Source organism: Esox lucius, chromosome 25, assembly GCF_011004845.1.
Source record: "Esox lucius isolate fEsoLuc1 chromosome 25, fEsoLuc1.pri, whole genome shotgun sequence".
In the NCBI taxonomy this organism is placed as follows: domain Eukaryota; kingdom Metazoa; phylum Chordata; class Actinopteri; order Esociformes; family Esocidae; genus Esox; species Esox lucius.
Window position 1 is genome coordinate 3336779 of NC_047593.1, and position 20993 is coordinate 3357771.

General features: G+C 41.9%; 1 protein-coding gene across 2 annotated transcripts in view; it reads left to right on the forward strand.

Moving 5' to 3' along the window:
* Window positions 1-20993, forward strand: part of tacr3a (tachykinin receptor 3a) — a 119271-nt gene that overhangs the window by 87062 nt on the left and 11216 nt on the right. The window contains exon 4 of one of the 2 annotated variants that reach the window (XM_010899680.4): window positions 17098-17294. In XM_010899680.4, the coding sequence (XP_010897982.2) occupies window positions 17098-17294 (197 nt within the window). Of the gene's footprint in view, window positions 1-17097; window positions 17738-20993 lie in introns of those variants that run through there. The other variant, XM_029118465.2, reaches the window with a different exon arrangement.

Genomic DNA, 20993 nt, shown 5'->3' on the forward strand with positions numbered 1-20993 from the left:
CAGGTGGATGATTTGTCAGTTGTAAAAAGTAAACAACTCCAGCAGTACAGCCTGTTTGTTTTCTTACAGCCTGTCATCCATGGATATCACTGATAATTTTCGTTCTTGAAATGCCTTTCCACTTTCTTAACCTTTTTCTTTTAATTCCAGTTATAATAATAATAATAATAATAATACATGGGATTTATATAGCGCTTTTCAATGACCCAAAGACGCTTTACAAAAACAAGCAAAACAAAGAACACTGAGAAATAAAATATACAACAACAAAGGGGCTATGGGAAGGCTTGTTTAAACAGAAATGGCTTAAGGCGTAGTCGGAAGGTGTTAAGAGAGTCAGAGTCAAGGATGGATTGTGGCAGTGAGTTCCAGAGCCGGGGAGCAACCCTGGAAAATGCCCTATCACCAAAGCTCCGTAGCTTGGATCTGGGGATGATGAGGTGGCCTGCTGTACAAGAGCGGAGTGAGCGTGAAGGTTGATAGTGTTGAAGAAGGTCCGAGAGGTAGGGGGGAGCAAGTTTGTGGAGGGCTTTGTAAGTCAGGAGGAGTATTTTGTATTCAATGCGCTGTTTGACAGGGAGCCAGTGAAGCTCACAGAGGATGGGGGTGATGTGCTGCCAGGACTTTGAATGAGTAAGAAGCCTCGCAGCAGAGTTTTGAACCATTTGGAGCTTATGGAGGTATGAGGAGTTGATGCCGGACAAGAGGGAGTTACAATAGTCAAGACGGGAGGAGATGAATGCATGAATCAGAGTTTCAGCTGCAGGTGGGGGGAGGGAGGATTTGAGTTTTGCAATGTTACGAAGATGAAAGAAAGATGATTTGACAGTATGTTTAATGTGTTGCTCGAAACAGAGGGTGGAGTCAAGGATGACCCCAAGGTTGCGAGCACAGGGGGAAGGAGAAACTACAGTGTTGTCAATGGTGAGAGAGAATGTGCCAGTTTTACTAAGGGTGGATTTGGTGCCAATGAGAAGAAGTTCTGTTTTTTCACTGTTGAGTTTGAGGAAGTTGTGATGCATCCATTTTTTTATTTCAGAGAGACATGATTCAATATGGGCCAGAGGTGGGTTGGTGAGAGACTTGGTGCTGAGATAAATCTGTGTGTCATCAGCGTAGCAGTGGAAATTAAGGTTGAAGTGGCGGAGGATCTGACCAAGGGGGAGGATGTAAATAATGAAGAGTAAGGGACCCAGAACAGAGCCCTGGGGGACCCCCTGCGTGACTGTAGATATTTCAGATTTTTGGTGACTGAGGGAGATGTAATGGGTTCGATTTGTGAGGTAGGTTTGCAGCCAGGAGAGTGCGGTTCCCTCAACACCCAGACCCCTGAGCCTGGTGAGGAGGATCTGGTGACTCACGGTGTCAAATGCGGCACTCAGATCCAGGAGAATCAGGATGTTGAGGGAACCAGCATCAGCAGAGATGAGGAGGTCATTGACAACTTTGAGTAGTGCAGTCTCTGTGCTGTGGAGTGGGCGGAAACCAGACTGGAGGGGTTCAAAGTTATGGAGTTGGTCTTCCGTTTTTTATTATTTCAAGTTTTTCTGTGAAAGGCCGCCTTGAAAAAGGCGATGATATCAAGCTAGCCACAACGTCACTCTCATTTTCCGCCATTTAACTCTGTCTCACAACCGCTCTCACCACTCTGCAGAGATTCGAACTTGATGAAGGCCTACGATCTTTAGTTTTTTCCCCGTCAATTTGCCCGTCATTATCCACACCAAAACACATAGCTTGGCTTTCCCCGGGATTCGTGAAGTCCTAACCAATGAATGAGCCAGCTAACCAGGCCTTAATAGAGACAGATGTTTCTGATTGGATAACATGTTTTCAGGACATGAACTTGACAGTAAGCTTAACTTTAGAACATAGATGAGAGAAAATATATTAAATGTATTGTATTCAATTAAATGAGATAGAAATAAAATAATTTAAAAAACAATTTATTTATTGAATACTTAATTATTAGTATTATTATTTTTTCTTTTTTTTCTTTAGGACTTTTCTGAAGGCGTAGAAGTCCCTGAAGGTTCCCCACTGGTTACAGCTAGCATATGATTTCCTGTAACTGAATAGGCTCTAGCTACTTTTCTAGTCATCTACGGCATAAAGTTAAATTTCTTGTCATTTTCTAGTCATCTAGCCAATCAGAAAACAGGAGATGAAACCAGTCAAGGTTTCCTAATTAGAAAACAGGAGATGAAACCAGTCAAGGTAAAAAAAAAGAGCACAAGAAACAGGTTACCTTTCAGGTTGCGGTGAGTCAAGTTAACATAAATCTTTTAACTGGGTAATGCTAGCTATGTTTACTACATACAGTTGTGCTCATACGTTTGCATACCCTGGCAGAAATTTGAGCAGTGATTTAGAAAATATGACTGATCATGCAAAAAAACTGTCTTTTATTTAAGGATAGTGATTATATGAAGCCATTTATTATTACATAGTTGTTTGGCTCCTTTTTAAATAATAATGATAACAGAAATCACCCAAATGGCAGGCTAGATACTGAGTCATGGGGAGGAGAAAAGAACTGTCGAAAGACCTGCGTAACAAACTAATGGAACTTTAGAAAGATGGAAAAGGATACAGAAAGATATCCAAAGCCTTGCAAATGCCAGTCAGTACTGTTCAATAAATTTTAAATAAGTGTAAAATTCAGGGATCTCTTGATATCAAGCCAAGTTCACGTAGACCAAGAATGTTTTCAGCCAAAACTGCCAGAAGAATTGTTCGGGATACAAAGAAAAACCCACAGGTAACCTCAGGAGAAATACAGGCTACTCTGAAAAAGATGGTGTGATTGATTTAAGGAGCACAATACAACGATACTTGAACAAAAATGTGCTGCATGGTCAAGTTTCCAGAAAGAAGCCTTTACTGCACCAATGCCACAATAAAACCTGGTTACAATATGCATGTCAACACCTTGACACGTCTCACAGCTTCTGGCACACTGTAATTTGAAGTGACGGGACCAAAATAGTGCTTAATGGTCACAACCATAAGCGCTATGTTTAGAGAGGGGTCAACGGGGCCTTTAGTGAAAGGAATACCATCCCCACTGTGAAGTGTGGTGGTGGCTCACTGATGTTTTGGGGGTGTGTGAGCTCTAAAGGCACGGGAAATCTTGTGAAAATTGATGATTGATGAATGCATGAATGCAAATCATGTTATCTGAAAATACTGGCAGACAATTTGCATTCTTCTGCACCAAAGCTGCACATTGACTTTCTAGTACGACAATGACCCTAAGCACAGGGCCAAGTTGTCCCTCCAGTGGTTACAGAAGAAAAAGGTGAAGGTTACAGAAGAAAAAGGTGAAGGAGAGTGGCCATCACAGTCTCATGACCTTAGTATTATTGAGCCACTGTGGGGAGATCTCAAACGTGCGGTTCATGCAAGACCACCAAAGACTTTGCATGACGTGGATGCATTTTGCCAAGTCGAATGAGCAGCTATACCATCTGCTAAAATTTGGGGCCTCATAGTCTGCACTGATGCTATTGGAGGCAATACACAGTATTAAGAACTAAGGGTATGCAGACTTTTTTTCTTTGTTGCCATGTTTTGTTGAATTCCATAAGAAATGAAAGGCATGTTTTGCCTGCTCACATGTGTTTTCTTAATAAATGTATTACCAATTATCCAAGGGTATGGAAACTTTTGAGCACAACTCTATGCGGCACCTTAACTGTAAATCATTTATGTTCATTTATTTATGTATTTCAGAAAGAAAGAATGATACTGCAGTCCATTTAATGTTGAATACAAAACTTTATTTATAAAATGGAAATTGTTTCTTTAAAACAAGTGAATGTCTATACATATCAGTTGTATTCACAACAATTATTGTCACGTTCAAATTATTGTCACGTTCATAGGGTACAAACAACCGTAAAGTGGGTATAGAATGTCACCACCCTCTTGCAAAATGTTCACCTTTCGTTGCCTTATAGGCATGGGTCTCTTTGAATACATCTCTACTAACTTTGCACACCTAGGCTGAGCAAGATTTGCTAATTCTTCCTTGAATGATTGTTCAAGCTCATTCACATTGCATGTTGACCACTCATGGAATGCACTCTTCAAGTCTTTCCAAAATTTCTCGATGGGATTTAGGTCAGAGCTCTGACTAGGCTGCTCAAAGACGTACACCTTTTTGTGGTGTGCTTGGGGTCATCGTCCCATTGCAACGTGAACCATTTTTTTCAACATTTTCAACTTCCTAGCAGAGGGATCTATTTTCTTCTGATGAATCTGACAATCTGACAATCTGACATCCTGACTAGTGCTCCAGTCCCTGCTGAAGAGAAAACCCCAACCACAGGATGCTGTAGGCATGGTATTGTTTGGGTGGAAAGATGTATTGGGTTTTTGCAAGAAATATCATTTTGCACTCAGGGCATAAAGTTCAATTTTGGTCTCATCTCAACACGGCACCTTTTGCCACTTGTTCTTGGACTCTACAATGTGTTTTTGGTTAAATGAGACTTGATGTTGCCTTGTTTTAGAGTTCTGTTTTTTTCTTGCCACATCTTGCCATTGAGGCCAGATTTGTTGAGCGCTTGTCATATTGTGGTCACACGAACACATTTGTCCAGTATTTGTTATAAAGCCCAGAAGCTCCTTCAAAGTCACCGTTGGCTTCTTGGTTGCTTCTGCGATCAGTCTCATCCATGCCTGGCCTGGTCAAACTTATCTACACTTTGTAAGGTCTGGGTGGTACCATACGCCTGCTACTTCTTTACAATGGTCTTAGCTGTGTTCCAAGTGATAGAAAAAGTTTTTTAAACTTTTAAAATATTTTTATATCCATCCCCTGTGCCTTTCCACAACTTTATCTCATAGATCTTTTGAAATTACCTTATCGCCTATAGTGGATAGTTTGCTTTGAATTGCACTACTAAGCAGTGGAGTCCTCTATGAATAACTAATGTTATTCAAACTAATCCAAGTCTCTACAATTGATCACAGGTGGAAGCCAATTGTGAAGAATTGTAAAGAAAGTCAGAAAAAGTCTGTTTTTATTTGTTTTCATTTCAGGCTGTAAGGCAACAAAAGGTGAACATTTTGAAAGGGTGTGGAGAATTTCTATACCCATTGTAAATCTGACACTTTATATAGGGTACTCAAACTTTCAGCCACGGTTGTAGCCAACACTGGAGGTATTTTTTACACTAGATGTCTTTCTCAGTCTGTAAGTTGTTCTTCTTCCTCTGGTTTCTGAGGGGATCAACCACTTGGAAAGAATCAGTCCTAATCAGGTAAATATCCTAACCCCCTGTACTTCCAATATGGTTTTGGCACAATATACTGCTCATATCCTCATAAATGATCACTTATTCATTGTGAGCTTTATCTTCTCTTGTATCACTCTATCATCCTTATCTTTAGTGGACAGAGGGAAAAGCATCCTTTAACTTTCACAGCTTGTCACAGTGCCGTAGTGTGAGGCGTAATCCGATCCTCCAAGCCATCACGTCAGCTGATCATTTCTGTAAGTCCAAATCTGTGGATCTTTGGGGAGAAAGAGTCTGCTGAACTGAGCACTGCCACCCTTTTTAAGGGGTTTCTCTAATTACTTCCACCTGTACACAATCAAGGCAGAGAGAGAGGCATGGAGAATGTTTCTCCGCAATTTGGTTAGACACCACACCATTTATAGACAAGGTGAGCAAGTGATAAATGAAGTTTAAACCTTATCAGTACTAACTTTCGATAGGTTGGCACAGCAAACACACACAGCACCACTCAACAGAGCAAATGGGGATAACAGTGAATGCGGAGAACATGGCCAACAGCAGGTCAAAGAGACAGTGGAATACATCTAGAGGGTGCACCTGGGGGGCTTGTGCCAGCAGCCTGTGTACCAGCAGCTGCACTAATCTATTAAATGAAATCACCAACTGTGCAAAGATTTTCAACTTGTTGGCTAAACTTTCCCACCTCAGTGAAGTCTTTGAAGGTACCAATGTATATGGTTTCTGTGGTGTGCAGACGAGCGATGCACACCTGCTCCTGTTATATTTTGCCCTGAAATGTTCTATTAATCTTAACGCTGTGGCAGTTTCTCAGTCCCTTGTAGCTCAAGACCCAGCAGCACCCCTAGCCGGTGGGTCAGTACCAAGTAGTGATGCTATGTGTGCGAAGCCGACACTTCAAGTCTTGCTTAGAAATTTCAACCCGCTCTGCTTGAATCGAAAGGGCCAATGCTTCCATCTGAGCAACCGCACCACATGATTCAAAGCTTTTTTTGATCACTTGCTTTTTCCAAAGCCTCTTTTAAAATGCAGGGTTCTACAGCTCTGGAAAAAATGAAAAGACCACTGGACCTTTTTCTTTCCTTTCCAAAAAAGTCGAAAAGGAAAGTTTTGAGTGAGGAACAGAAGTGTTCAATTTGTAGTGGTCTCCTAATTTTAACCCTTCCAGAGCAATATGGCTGTTTAATGCCTGAGACTTTCAAACAGCAACCTCTACTAGTCACCAACATATGCCTAAGGCCGGCCCTATACAAATAGTTTGTTTCATTTTATGTTCGCATGACGCTTTTGCCTTTATAATCCAACACATTACAACAAATGTGGGATATGGACCTTGCATAGTTATTCCCTTTCACAATGCGCATGCATAACCATTGCGTGACAAAAGTCTTTGGAAAAAGACGTCTATATAAACAATAATTGTGACATGTATTCCTGACCAGCAGGTCATTAAATTCAAATTCCTTGAGAGGAGGCATCTACCCAATCCCAAGGGCACCCCGAGGAGAAGAGCCCCACCCTTGTTGGCAGACGGAGGTAGTGCCATGGGTTAGGGTTGGGTTGTACAGGTGATGCTAGTAGGAAGACGACGGATGCTATTGTGTCGTAATGAGGATGAAAAAATAAATACATGAACTCGATATTAAGAAAAGTTAAATCCAGTAGCTACAAAGATGTTAATACAAAGTATCAACGGACAAATGCAATCAAAACAGGACTGCGCAGCATGATAAACTGGTAATTGTTTGTGGTTGATGATGTTTAGTTATGTCAGTTAGTTTTGTTTAAAAAAAAATCTATTTCAGTGTGCAGTTTGTTAGCTAGCTACTGGACAGTTGCAATGTAGAGTTCTGAAATGATACAACATATAGTTCTAATTTGTATCGTTTGTAAAATAAATCACAATTCAGCAGCTACTTGTTAGAGTACAGTAACTCGTTTAGTCAGGGTTGTTAAGCTATTTTACCATTATGCTAATAGACAAAAGATATCAACATTTTAGTTTGCCTTCAATTTATATATGCTTGTTATTTTGTTCCTACTTTCTCTACAATACCTATAATGTGTGGTTGAATCTAGGCTTGTACATCAATGTAATTATTGGCAAAATTACATTGATGCTGAACAAGATGTAAGACCTCTAGCATAAGCAGCAAAAAGGTTGTCACTTTTATTTTGGTATCATTATCTACTACAGTAAGGCTCTGTGAGTAGTTCATAGCATGCACAGCAAAAGCACTGAAATGTATATTGTATAAAAAAAAATATATTTGAAGGTGAGGCCAAGAAATGACCAGGAACTACTGAAAAGAGTTGGAGGCCCATCTGACATTGATCTTAAATTGTGGCACTCTTTGCCTGAGCGGTCTTTCACAGAGTGGTGAACCCATCCTCATTTCTGACAGGCCCGTCCTCTCTGGAATGTTTTAGAAGTTTTTATAACCCATTAATGTAACTGACCTGTTGCCAATTGACCTAATTAGTTGTGTGATATTCCACCAGGTTTAGTTTCTTAGCATTACACAACTTTTCCAGTCAATCAATCAAATGTATTTATAAAGCCTTTTTTACATCAGCAGTTGTCACAGCGCTTTTACAAAACAACCTGCCTTTAAGAGTACTTTAAGTTGAACATTTTAAGTTGTAATAATAAAAAAATACACGTGGGCTGTGCCCAGAGTCTATAAAACGTATTCCAGCTCAGAAGCCTGACCAGATGGACAAGGACAGTGTGGGGGGGCAGAGTGGAGATCAAGACAATACCTGACGATTCCATCTGCCTTCCAGTTTTATGTTGCCTCTGTCCCAACTTTTTTGAAATGTGTTGCTGGCATCAAATTCAAAGTGGGCATATATTTTTCAAGAACCCGTAAAATGTCTCAGTTTCAACATTTTGTATGTTGTCTTTGTCATATTTTCTAATAAATATATGGTTTAAATTATTTGCACATCATTGCATTCTGTTCTTATGTACATTTTACGCAGCATCCCCACTTTTTTGAAATAGGGTTGTACATTTCAGAGCACATTTTGTATTTTTTAGTATTGAGTTAACAACTTAAAGCATTTTTTCTGCAATGGAAGTAAATTAAGCCTTGAAAGTTGTTGCAAAAAATGCCTACTGGTGTACAAACTTTTTTTGGGACATCAAACCCTCTGTCTGTATAAAAACAGTGTTGGAACAGACTGTTAATAAACCCTGTTAAGCATTATTTGGACAGTATTTTACTGCAAGAAGTAATATATTGCTGTCATAATGGCGAGAAAAGGGCAATTAACAAACGACGACAAGACATACTTAACCCTCAAAAGTGTAGCTCTTTCCTTTAGAGCAATTGCAAGGTAAGCCAAGGCGTTAGTGAAACTGGAGAAAACTCACACAGCAAGAGGTCTGGCAGACCCAAAGTCACAACATAATCAGAAAACAAGTTTCTGAGAGTCAACAGCTTGCATGAAAGGCAGCTCACAGGATAACAGCTTCAAGTACCACACATTTTCGGTTCATCACGCAAGGTTGGTGTACGCCACCGAGTAGGCGAGTGGAGGATTCCTCAGTGTATGACACCAACTGTCAAACATGGAGGAGGAAGTGTGGTGATATGGGTCTGTTGCTGAATCCAGAGTCAGTGACTTACAAAAAGTGAGTGGCAGACGAGTGCCAAGCAAAACCCTCTGGTGTACACTTGTAATTGGTCAGGGGTTCATCCTACATCAAGATCATGACCCAAAACAAACCTCCAGGCTTTGTCAGAACTATCTTAGAAGAAAAGAACAAGACTGTAGGCTTCAAATCATGGTATGGCCAGTAGTGTAGTGTAACCATAATTCACTGGTACAACACTGGTGTTTTTGTGAAGCACCAATGCGACATTACTGTAACATAATGATATAGATTTTCATAATAAATAAATATGGTGTGTAAGTGGTAGGGTAAAAACAAAAACGTGCAACCCTTTGGGTCCTAGACCAGGATTGGGAAACACTGCTGTAGAAGGATGTATCTAGTAGTCATATTGAAATAAAAGTACTCAAATTAACATATAGACAAAGTGTCCCTGATTAAACATTAAACCAAGAATGATGTACTGACTGGTCAAGAAATGTTCAGCTAATTGTTTGCCTCTTACATTTCTGGCAGCTCATAAACAAACATCTTTTGATGGTGCAATAATGTGTCCCATATATAGCACCAACTACACTGGGTGGTCCAGCTATGGCCGGGAAATCAGATTTGTTTCTTTGTATTTGGAAACCAAATGATTTGTCAGACAATGTGGGGTCTTGAGAGGGCATTTATGGTTTGATTTAATCTACTGAAAGATATGTACTTTGTCTGTGCTGCATTGCTGCATTTTCCCTGTGGCCATGTAGCACAGAGTTTTCAGAACCTTGATGTCCAATGTTATTGGGTTGTTTCTGTTTGTTGGTGAAGTGACTGCATACCTATGATCAATTACCCTTGTGACTAAGGCGATACATTTTTAAAAGCTCAGTATCATTAAATGTTTCTAAGATGTTTACCTGATTATGAGGCGGATTTTTGCCATTTTAGGAGTTTTTATGATTTGGTCTTAGTGACTTAGGAGTTCTATTGACCAAACTGTTTCATAGATTTAGGAGCTGGTTTTAGCACTAAAACACTTTGTGAAGTACTCTTATGCCAAAAATGTTGTGTCCTAAAATAAGTCATTGTGGGATGAACTGCATTGTGGGATTGTTGACGTGCTGTATGCTGCCTGCTGTTACCTACCTGGCTTGAATTTACTCTATATAAACTAATTGGTCAAAATTCTATTTCAAGAGTTTTACCAACGCAATATTTTTATCTGTTGACCTCTTACCCAACTTTACTACACCGGGACTCTTTTTGGAATAATTAACGGAACTACTCACCCCTGAACACCCGAGGCTAGAAAGATGTGTCGGCATTGAGTAATTGTCTCTGGCCCCCTCCCAGCTAGGGGTGGTGACGAGCTCTACAGCAGACTTGCGCAACTCAATTGATGGCTGAAAACAGAGTTCTGCCGGTCGCAGGAGGTAGAGTTTGTAGATAACTGGCTTTCTTTTTTGGACTCTCCCAGAAATAGGGCCAGGCCTGATCTGCTGAGGTGCTACAGACTCCATCCTAGCTGGAGTGGTGCTCTTCTTTTATCTAGGAACATTGACAGGAGTCTCACTCCTATAGCCTTAACATGAGATAGGGTGCAGGTCAGGCCGCAGGCTGTTAGCCAGCCTGCTAGCATAATGGAGTCTGTCGATAGCATAGCCAGAGTAGTTCATACAGCTTTACCTATTGCCACTGTGACTCTTTCCTGGCTGAGAAAAGTTCAACAAGGTAGTGCTAACAAAAACAACCTTATTAAGATAAAGCCTTCCTCCGCCTCGGTCACAAATAAAAATGACTGTATTACCTCGCATCTCAAATTGGGACTCCTAAATGTTAGATCCCTTGCTCCAAAGGCAGTGGCCGTAAATGAATTAATCTCTGACCATAAACTATGTTATTGGTTTATGTGAAACGTGCCTAAAGCCTAATGAATTCACTGCCTTAAATGAGGCCTCTCCTGGTTATACTAGTGATCATATCCCTCGTGCAACCCCAAATTTTTGGCGATTTCAATATTCATATGGAAAAGTCCAATGATCCTCTTCAAAAATCCTTTGAACCCATAATTGACTCAGGATCTAAACTCAACACTGCGAAATACATTAGACACAGTTGCACCACTAAAAACTAAAGAAATATGCAACAAGAAACTTGCTCCCTGGTACACAGACAATACTAGAGCATGAAAGTGGCGCTCCACCAAGTTGGAAGTATTTAGACTAGCCTGGATAGACAGTACAGTACAATACCGAAAATCACTCACATCTGCTCGATCAGCTTATTTCTCCAACCTGATTGAGGTTGCAAAGCTTAGCAAGTGAAGTGGGTCTTCACTTTAGTTGTAATGAATACATGAACTACTTTGATGAAAAGATCGTCACCATTAGAAAACAAATAACTGACTCCTTAAATAATTATGGTCCTCAAAATCTCAATTGTCCAAAAAATGTCCTGAACCTCCCTGACCAGGTGTCAATGGGGACACTTGAATTTTTTGATACCGTATCGCTCGACACATTTACAAAATCTGTAATGAGTTCTAAACCCACAAACTCTCAGCTAGACCCGATTCCTACAACATTACTTAAGGAGTTATTTCCTGTGCTAGGTCAGCCAATGCTGAACATAATAAATTGCTCCCTTTCCTCCGGATGCATACCAAACTCACAAAAAATTGCGGAAATTAAGCCTCTTCTAAAAAAATCTAATCTAGATCCCGACATATTAAACAATCATAGGCCAATATCGAACCTCCCGTTCCTCTCAAAAATCTTTGAAAAATGTGTTTCCCAACAACTGAATACCTTCCTAAAGACAAAAAACATTTATGAAATATTCCAGTCCGGTTTTAGATCTCATCATAGTACTGAGACTGCACTCGTGAAGGTAACTAATGACCTTCTAATGGCCTCAGACAAAGGTTCCGCATCCGTCCTGTTGCTTCTTGATCTTAGTGCTGCTTTTGACACTATTGATCACTCCCTTCTCTTAGAGAGACTGGAAACCAATATTGGGCTACGTGGACATGTTCTAGCCTGGTTTAAATCGTATTTATCTGAAAGATATCAGTTTGTTAGTGTGGATGGCATATCCTCTGACAAGTCAAAGGTATGCTTTGGAGTTCCTCAAGGCTCGGTTCTGGGCCCATTATTCTTCTCACTATACATGCTCCCTCTGGGCGATGTAATCCGAAATCACAATATTAACTTTTACTGTTATGCTGATGACACACAGTTATATATTTCAATGAAGCATGGAGAAGCCCCTAAATTAGCTATTTTGGAAGCATGCGTTTCAGATATTAGGAAGTGGATGACAGAGAATTTCTTGCTCTTAAACTCAAATAAAACAGAAATGCTCCTTTTAGGACCCAAAAAACAAAGAGCGTTGTTAGCAGATCTCACTGTGAACCTCGATGGCTGCATGGTCGTATCCCAAAAAACTGTAAAAAACCTTGCCGTTACCCTTGACCCTGACCTCTCCTTTGAAGAACATTTAAAATATGTCTCAAGAGGTGCTTATTTTCTTCTTTGAAACATTGCAAAAATTAGAAACTTTCTATCAAAAACTGATGCAGAAAAATTAATCCATGCTTTCGTTACTTCTAGACTATATTACTGCAATGCTCTTCTCTCTGGTTATCCAGACAAATTAATAAATAAACTCCAATTAGTGCTGCACACGGATGCTAGAATCCTAACTAGAACAAAAACATTTGAACACATTACTCCTGTCCTAGCGTCCTTACACTGGCTGCCTGTTAGGGTTAGGGCTGATTTTAAGGTTTTACTCTTAACCTATAAATCAATACATGGACTTGCTCCTAATTACCTTGCTGAAGTGATCCAGCCCTACATACCTACACGTAACCTACGATTGCAAGATGCAGGCCTCTTAATTGTACCTAGAATTTCTAAACAAACAGCTGGCGGCAGGGCCTTTTCTCATAGAGATCCACTACTGTAGAATGATCTGCCAATTAAGGTTAGAAATGCAAACTCAGTGCAAACTTTCAAGTGTCTACTAAAACACATCTCTACAGCATGGTTTATAATTAGGTGTAGCCTGGCCCGGGGGCATGAAGGTGACCAGTAGACTTGATACTGTCCACCCTTGCTGTCTTGCCAGGTGGGCTCTCGTCACCACTGGGATGCCCTCCCTCCAATGCCTTTCGGGGGAAGAGTCACTGGCTTGTTGTTGTCTTGTTGTTGCGCACTTGTGCAATTGGGCTGTACGCTGCTGGCAATACTCTGCCCTCTTTAAGGGGGGTTGCGGTTGGTGGGTGTCCCTTTGGTTGATGCCTGGCAATGTGGGTGGATTGATTTCCTGCCTTTTGGGCCCTGTCCGGGGCCTCCCCCGGGTAGGACCACAATGTCGCCGGACCCCCCCCCTGTCTCAGTTCCAAGGTGTTACACTGCTATTTTATTGTGCTGGGGGATATGAGGAATGCACTTTCTAACTTTTCTCAAGTCTCCTCCAGTTTTACATTTTAGGAGGAGATGAGGTCCTGGTCCACACCTGCGGAGTACCTGGTTTGGGGGGCCCGTTGCTGTCCCTGTCCTTGTCCATCTGGTCATACTTTTGACCTAGTCTAGAATCAAATAGACTCTGGATTTAGCCCAGAGAAATGTATTTATTATTCTAATTGGACTCTTAATATCTCACCCGGCACAGCCAGAAGAGGACTGGTCACCCCTCTGAGCCTGGGTCCTCTCTAGGTTTCTTCCTAAATTTCGGCCTTCTTAGGGAGTTTTTCCTAGCCACTGAAATCCAACACTACTGTTGTTTGCTCTTTGGGGTTTAAGGCCGGGTGTTTCTGTAAAGCACTTTGTGACAACTGCTGTTGTAAAAAGGGCTTTATAAATACATTTGATTGATTGGTAGTTTTTCATAATTTCTCATAAATCATTAAGTTGGGAGCTACTGTTGGGAGCTACGCAGCCCCATACGCAGCCCCATACGCAAACAAATTGCAATGCACTGTGTGTTTTGACACTTTTCTATTAGTACCAGCACTACAATAATTTGAGCAACAGTAGTCTGTTGGATCGGACCATACAGACTAGCATTCGCTCACCACGTGCATCAATGAGTCTTGGCCACCCATGACACTGTCACCGTTTCACCGCTTTTCCTTCATTGGACCACTTTTGATATATACTGACCACTGCAGACCGGGAACAACCCACAAGGGTTACAGATTTGGAGATGCTCTGACCCAGTTGTTTATCCATAACTATTTGGCCCTTGTCAGAGTCACTCAGATCCTTATGGTTGCCCATTTTCCCTGCTTCTAACCCATCAACTTTGAGGACAGAATGTTCACTTGCTGCCAAATATATCCCACCCACTGACAGGTGCGATGATAACGGGATTATCAGTGTTATTAACTTCACCTGTCAGTGGTCATAATGTTATGGCTGATCGGTGTATATACATGCTAATCAAAGATAAAGTTAGAAATAAATAACATACTGTGTGTGATGGAGCTTGTGACTGCAGACAAAATATGAAGCCAGAACTGCCTGTCAAAGTAACATTTTAATATTGTTTTTGTTTCTCATTAATTGGTTGCCACCATTTTAAACGCCAACACAGAAAAACAAAACAATGTACACTGAAATGTCTCCTTGCTGTGTATTTCAACTTGTAATCAGTGACGCTGACAGGGGGGGACAACCGTGAATGTTGCCCGGGACCAGGCCCGGGGGGGGGGGGCCATTTGGTTGGCTTACATATAATTATTAATTTGTCAGTCAGTGTTGTATTCAGTACTGTCGAGAAGGTTAACAGTTTTTATACAGAAGAATTGCATTGATGAAGGGATTTATGTTTTTTACTCTGCTGTTTTTTTATAAAGCATTATGATTAAACCCTTTTATGTAAAAAGGGTTTGTTCTACCAACAGGCTATCAATGATACCCTAACACCAACAGCCAATCAGGGTGATACCCTAAAACCAACAGCCAATCAGGGTGATACCCTAAACACCAGTGCCAACATAACTTTGTTTATTCTGAAAAAAAAGAAAAAAGAAAGAAAGAAAGTGCCGGTGGAATGTAGTTTTATCATTTTTGGACCATGCAGCTACTTCCCAGACAATCGTCTCCTGCGAGGCAGGCTTTCCTCCTTGGTTTATTTTACCTGGATGATATTATATATAGCAGTGTCTCCCAACCTTTTTCAGTTACTGTACCCCCAAAATATTTTTGCACTGCTTTCAGTACCTCTGAAGTACCCCCTCATGTTAATATCACTAGTAAGTCTATGGTGTCATGAGTGTTTTCAAGTACCCCCTGTGCAGAGGCCAAGTACCCCCAGGGGTCCTAGTACCCCTGGTTGGGAACCACTGATATATAGCATAACTATGCCATAAGGGGCGAAGTTTTCTTACTTTAAGAAACTATAATGGCAGCTTGAGATCAGGATGACACACCGTCAGTTCCTCCTTTGTCTACTACAGCATACACTACAAAAATAGTAAAGCGAAAGAAGGCTTAGACCAACTCTCTGTAGCTAGCTACCAGAAACCCTAAGCTAACATTAGCAAGCCTAAGAAGCATGTTGTCGAACTCTGAGTTACGGCTTTTTTTGGAACAGGTAATTCAATTTTTCATTTTTTTATTTGGAACGTGATTCTCTATCGTGCATTGGTGCAGAATCGCTTTCTGACAGATCAGTAAATGCAAAATGCTGTAATTGTTTTTTTTGCTGAAAAGATCTTACATAGTGGAGCTTTTTTTTTTTTATGTAACCAATAAATGTGTCTAACTATAGTGCTGTAGCTATCTGGCTGAAACATTGCCACCATGCAACCAAAACTAGGTGCACAGAAATGAAAGGACAAATCTAAAAGAGAACATCTAAATATGTGTAGCAGTTCAGAAAATGGTTTATTGGGACTGAGTGGGTTATGAATTGAAAAGATGTGACATAATTAATTACATGTGTTGAAAACAAAGGAATTTGAATGTGGCCTAGTTATGAATGAAAACATTACACAATAAAATGTTCATGACTATGGCACATTTTTTGGCTCATTGTTTGGGTCCAAAATGTTAAATTCTGTCCTGGGCCCTGTCATTCCTGTCGGCGTCCCTGCTTGTAATATACAATGAAATGACCATTGACTAGCAGTAATGTCCCTTATTGTCTTTTGAAGTAGCCAGGGAAATATAATTGAGAGGTTTTGCCAATTTGACAGTTTATTTTTTGTAGCAGCTTCCAACTACAGTAGCCAACTTAAATTAGAAGCTGACCTTCTTTAGTCTCTCCCAGCCTTGTTGGGATCTCTACCCTCTGCTCATTTGTGCCTTTGGTCTTTGATTTCTTACAACACTATGGTGTTTCATTATTCACCCAATACTAGATGGTGTGATGTTCTGACAGCTTTTTTTCCTCTGCTGACTGACCAGTGTGAGTCTGATAGACTGTGACAGACTTCAATATCATTGCTCGCCTTGTGACAATTGTGGAGACATGGAGCCCTTTGGATTAACATATGTCTTGTTTCCTTCTTGCTACTGTATTCCTGGGTTTGTGGCTTTGTTTCAGAAATACATACAAAGTTGTCTGTGATACTTTCCATTTCTCTATTTCGTTCATTGTTTCTTCTTCCTTTTTTCTCTCTTTTTTTCTCCCTCTCCAGAAAGGTGTGGCACATTTAACAGTAATAAAAACCCCTCTTAAAGGGATAGTATGAACTAGATTCATGTTTGGGTGAAATTCCACTTATCCTGAGTTGTTCTTGAAGGCCCACAACAAAACATTCACATCTGTGCATCCCAAGCCACAAATGCTGGATTGTAAGACTAGTGGTGTTGTTTACCTCAAAGAACCTGTTACGGTTGTATTCCACAAAATATTGTTAGAAAGTTTCCAAGCTACCAATGAGAGCATTGCCGAATAACTGAGGCTGTGTATGGTGTTTACAGTAAATTGCTCCATACTGTCTGTTTGAAGTCATCAAATTAGTATGTAGTCAAAAAAGTTGATGCTAGAGCAGAAGATTATAATTTTTAGTTTGAATAGTTTAATAGGCCTTAAAGAACAACTCAGGGTAACCAGAATTTCACTTAAATATGAATCTAGATTGAACTATCCCTTTAGGACAAAAAGAGCATTGAGTTTTTACAGTATAAGTTTGTCCCTCTCTCCCACCCATTTTTCCCCTACTCCCTTACTTTCTCCCTCTTTCTCCCTCAATCCGTCTCTCTTTTCCAGGTGGTTAAGATGATGATCATCGTGGTGGTGACCTTCGCTCTCTGCTGGCTGCCGTACCATGTTTACTTCATCGTGACCGGCCTCATCAAGGCCCTGAATAAGTGGAAGTCCATCCAGCAGGTCTACCTGTCGGTGATGTGGTTGGCCATGAGTTCCACTATGTACAACCCCATCATCTACTGTTGCCTTAACAGCAGGTGAAAAGAATACATCCCCATAAAACTGCAGCAAGAGCACGATCAATTTAGCATACTGCTTGAACATACATTAGGGCTGACCACATTCAGTTGAATATTTGATTGTTTTTCTCAGTTAGCTGTAGCGTTACTGAGATTTTTTTTTGTCACGCTCAATTGCGGAGCCCTTCGCTATGTAGTCACTTCACCCAGCCCACCTTGCACAGAAAGTTCCTGTAATTTTCCCTGAGGAATCTTCTTTGGTTTAGAAAAAAAATACATAACACTCCACAAACTAAAAGGGACCATGTATAGTTTTACATAAATACAAGCATACATGACAAGAATACATCTGCAGTATGTTTCAAATACGTTTTAATACAAAATGCCTGAGAGAGTTCTCATTTAAGCATGCATTGACCTGTAGTCTCTACGTACTCGCTGTAGACACTTGCAGTATTTTCCCTCCCACCCTAAAACATCCCTTTAAATGGAGTCTTTAGGGAATGCTGCCCTTTTGGTTAGGTAGAATCATATGAGTTTAAGAACATTTAAAATAACCTAGTTTTTGGTGAATTGGGAACTGTGTAACCTTTCCCATACCATACCATACCATCTTCTTCCGCTTCATCCGGGGCCGGGTCGCGGGGGCAGCAGTCTAAGCAGGGATGCCCAGACTTCCCTCTCCCCAGACACTTCCTCTAGCTCTTCCGGGGGGACACCGAGGCGTTCCCAGGCCAGCCGGGAGACATAGTCCCTCCAGCGTGTCCTAGGTCTTCCCCGGGGTCTCCTCCCGGTGGGACAGGACCGGAACACCTTCCCAGGAAGGCGTTCCGGAGGCATCTGAAAAAGATGCCCAAGCCACCTCAGCTGACCCCTCTCGATGTGGAGGAGCAGCGGCTCTACTCTGAGCTCCTCCCGGGTGACCGAGCTTCTCACCCTATCTCTAAGGGATCGCCCGGCCACCCTGCGGAGAAAGCTCATTTCGGCCGCCTGTATCCGGGATCTTGTCCTTTCGGTCATGACCCAAAGCTCATGACCATAGGTGAGAGTAGGAACGTAGATTGACTGGTAAATCGAGATCTTCGCCTTGCGGCTCAGCTCTTTCTTCACCACAACAGACCGATACATCGACTGCATTACTGCAGAAGCTGCACCGATCCGTCTGTCAATCTCCCGTTCCATCCTTCCCTCACTCGTGAACAAGACCCCTAGATACTTAAACTCCTCCACTTGAGGAAAGAACTCTCCACCAACCTGAAGTGGGCAAGCCACCCTTTTCCGACTGAGGACCATGGCCTCGGATTTGGAGGTACTGATTTTCATCCCCACCGCTTCACACTCGGCTGCAAACCGTCCCAGCGCATGCTGAAGGTCCTGGTTAGAAGGGGCCAACACGACAACATCATCTGCAAAGAGCAGATGCGAAATTGTGTGGTCCCCAAACCTGACACCCTCCGGCCCCTGGCTGCGCCTAGAAATTCTGTCCATAAAAATTACGAACAGAACCGGTGACAAAGGGCAGCCCTGCCAGAGTCCAAAATGCACTGGGAACAAGTCTGACTTACTGCCGGCGGACCAAGCTCCTGCTTCGGTTATACAGGGACCTGACAGCCCTTAGCAAAGGACCCAGGACCCCATATTCCCCAAGCACCCTCCACAAGATGCCGCGAGGGACACAGTCGAATGCCTTTTCCAAATCCACAAAACACATGTGGATTGGTTGGGCAAACTCCCATGAACCCTCCAACACCCCGTAGAGGGTATAGAGCTGGTCCAGTGTTCCACGGCCCGGACGAAAACCACACTGTTCCTCCTGAATCCGAGGTTCTACTATCGGCCGTATTCTCCTCTCCAGAACCCTGGCATAGACTTTCCCGGGGAGGCTGAGAAGTGTGATCCCTCTATAGTTGGAACATACCCTCCGGTCCCCCTTCTTAAAAAGAGGGACCACCACCCCGGTCTGCCATCCCAGAGGCACTGTCCCCGACCGCCACGCGATGTTGCACAGGCGTGTTAACCTTTCCCAGTGGTTTTCAATTGGTTGTTAGTAAATTTAAGTTCTGGGAACATTTTATGTCCTACCAAGCAGAGACTGTTCCTATAATGTTCCTTAAAGACATCTTATTAAAATGCCCAAACTTTTGACTGGCACTACACCCTGATTAGCCAAAACCTTATGACCACCTGCCTAATATTGTTGGTCCTCCGTGTGCCGCCAAAACAGTGCCAACCCCACCAAGGCATCTAGTCTACAAGAACCCTGAAGGTGTCCGGTGGTATTTTGTACAAAGACATTAACAGCAGATCCTTCAAGTCCTGTAAGTTGCGAGGTAGAGCCTGAATGGATGGGACTTGTTGGTCGGATTGAGATCTGGGGAATTTAGAGGCCAGGACAGCACCATGAACTCTTCATTATGTTCCTCAAACCACTTACCATGTGTGCAGTGTACTAGGGCGCATTATCCTGCTGAAAGAGGCCACTGCCATCAGGGAATACCATTGCTGTTGATGTACCTGGTCAGCAACAATGCTTAGGTAAGTGTCACTAGTCTAGTTGACATCCACATGAATGCTCGGACCCAGGGTTTCCGGCACAACATTGCCCAGAGCAATAAGACGTCCTCCCCATGCCTGTCATCTTCCCACAGTGCATCCTGATGCCATCACTTCCCCAGGTAAACGGTGCACACGTACACAGCTGTCCACGTAATGTAAACAAAAACACGATTCATCAGATCAACCTTCTTCCCCTGCTGGAAGGTCCAGTTCCAACACTCATGTGCCCATTGGAGACCCTTTTGAGCAGGGGGTTATCATGGGCACTTTGACAGGTATGTGCCTACACAGCCCCAGCCCCCTTTTTCACTTGCATTGAGAGCTCCTTTGAACGAATGTTGTGGGTTAATAGCAACAGCTTCAATAATGCCAAGGCCACACCAGGAATCAACTCCAGACCTTTTACCTGCTTAATTGATGAAGAAATGGCCAGAAACGGAAAGCTGGCATTCTAGGCAGAGTTCCAAAGAAAAAGCCATATTTCAGACTGGCCCAAAAAAATCTAAAATAATTTGGGCAAAAGAACATAGACATTGGACCGAGGAAAATGTGTTTTGGAATGACAAGTCTAAGTTTGAGATGTGAAGCTATCAGCTGGTATTTTGTCTAGAATGGAGGGACCAGCACAGTCAATGGATCTCAAACTTATTGAGATGTTGTGGGAGCAGCTTAACCGTATGGTACGTAAGAAGTGCCAATCCATCTTGTGGGAGGGGCTTCAGGAAGCATGGGGTGAAATCTCTTTAGGTTATATACACAGCTCTGAAAACTATTTAGACCACTCCTAATTTTTTTGTACTGTATGTATTTATGGCAGCCATTCCACTGAAGTGTTTGTTAAATTCCAACACAGGCACATCTCATTTTAGGCACTGATTAGGTGATTAGCTGAACCAAATCTAATTTAACAAGGAAAAGTATAAAAACCACTGCTGTGGTAATCACTATCCTCTTGCAATAGGACCAGCTGGATGTCAAAAACTGTGCAAGTAGTATCTCCAAGGTAATTTGAGTAGAAAAATAACTATTCAGTATGACAAAATAGTTTAAATGAAAAGCTTTGAGTGAGGAAAAGAAGGGTTCAATTCTGGCTTTACTGGCAGAGGGATACAGTGAGCTTCAGGTTGCTTCTATCCTTAAAATTTCAAAGACGGCGGTTCA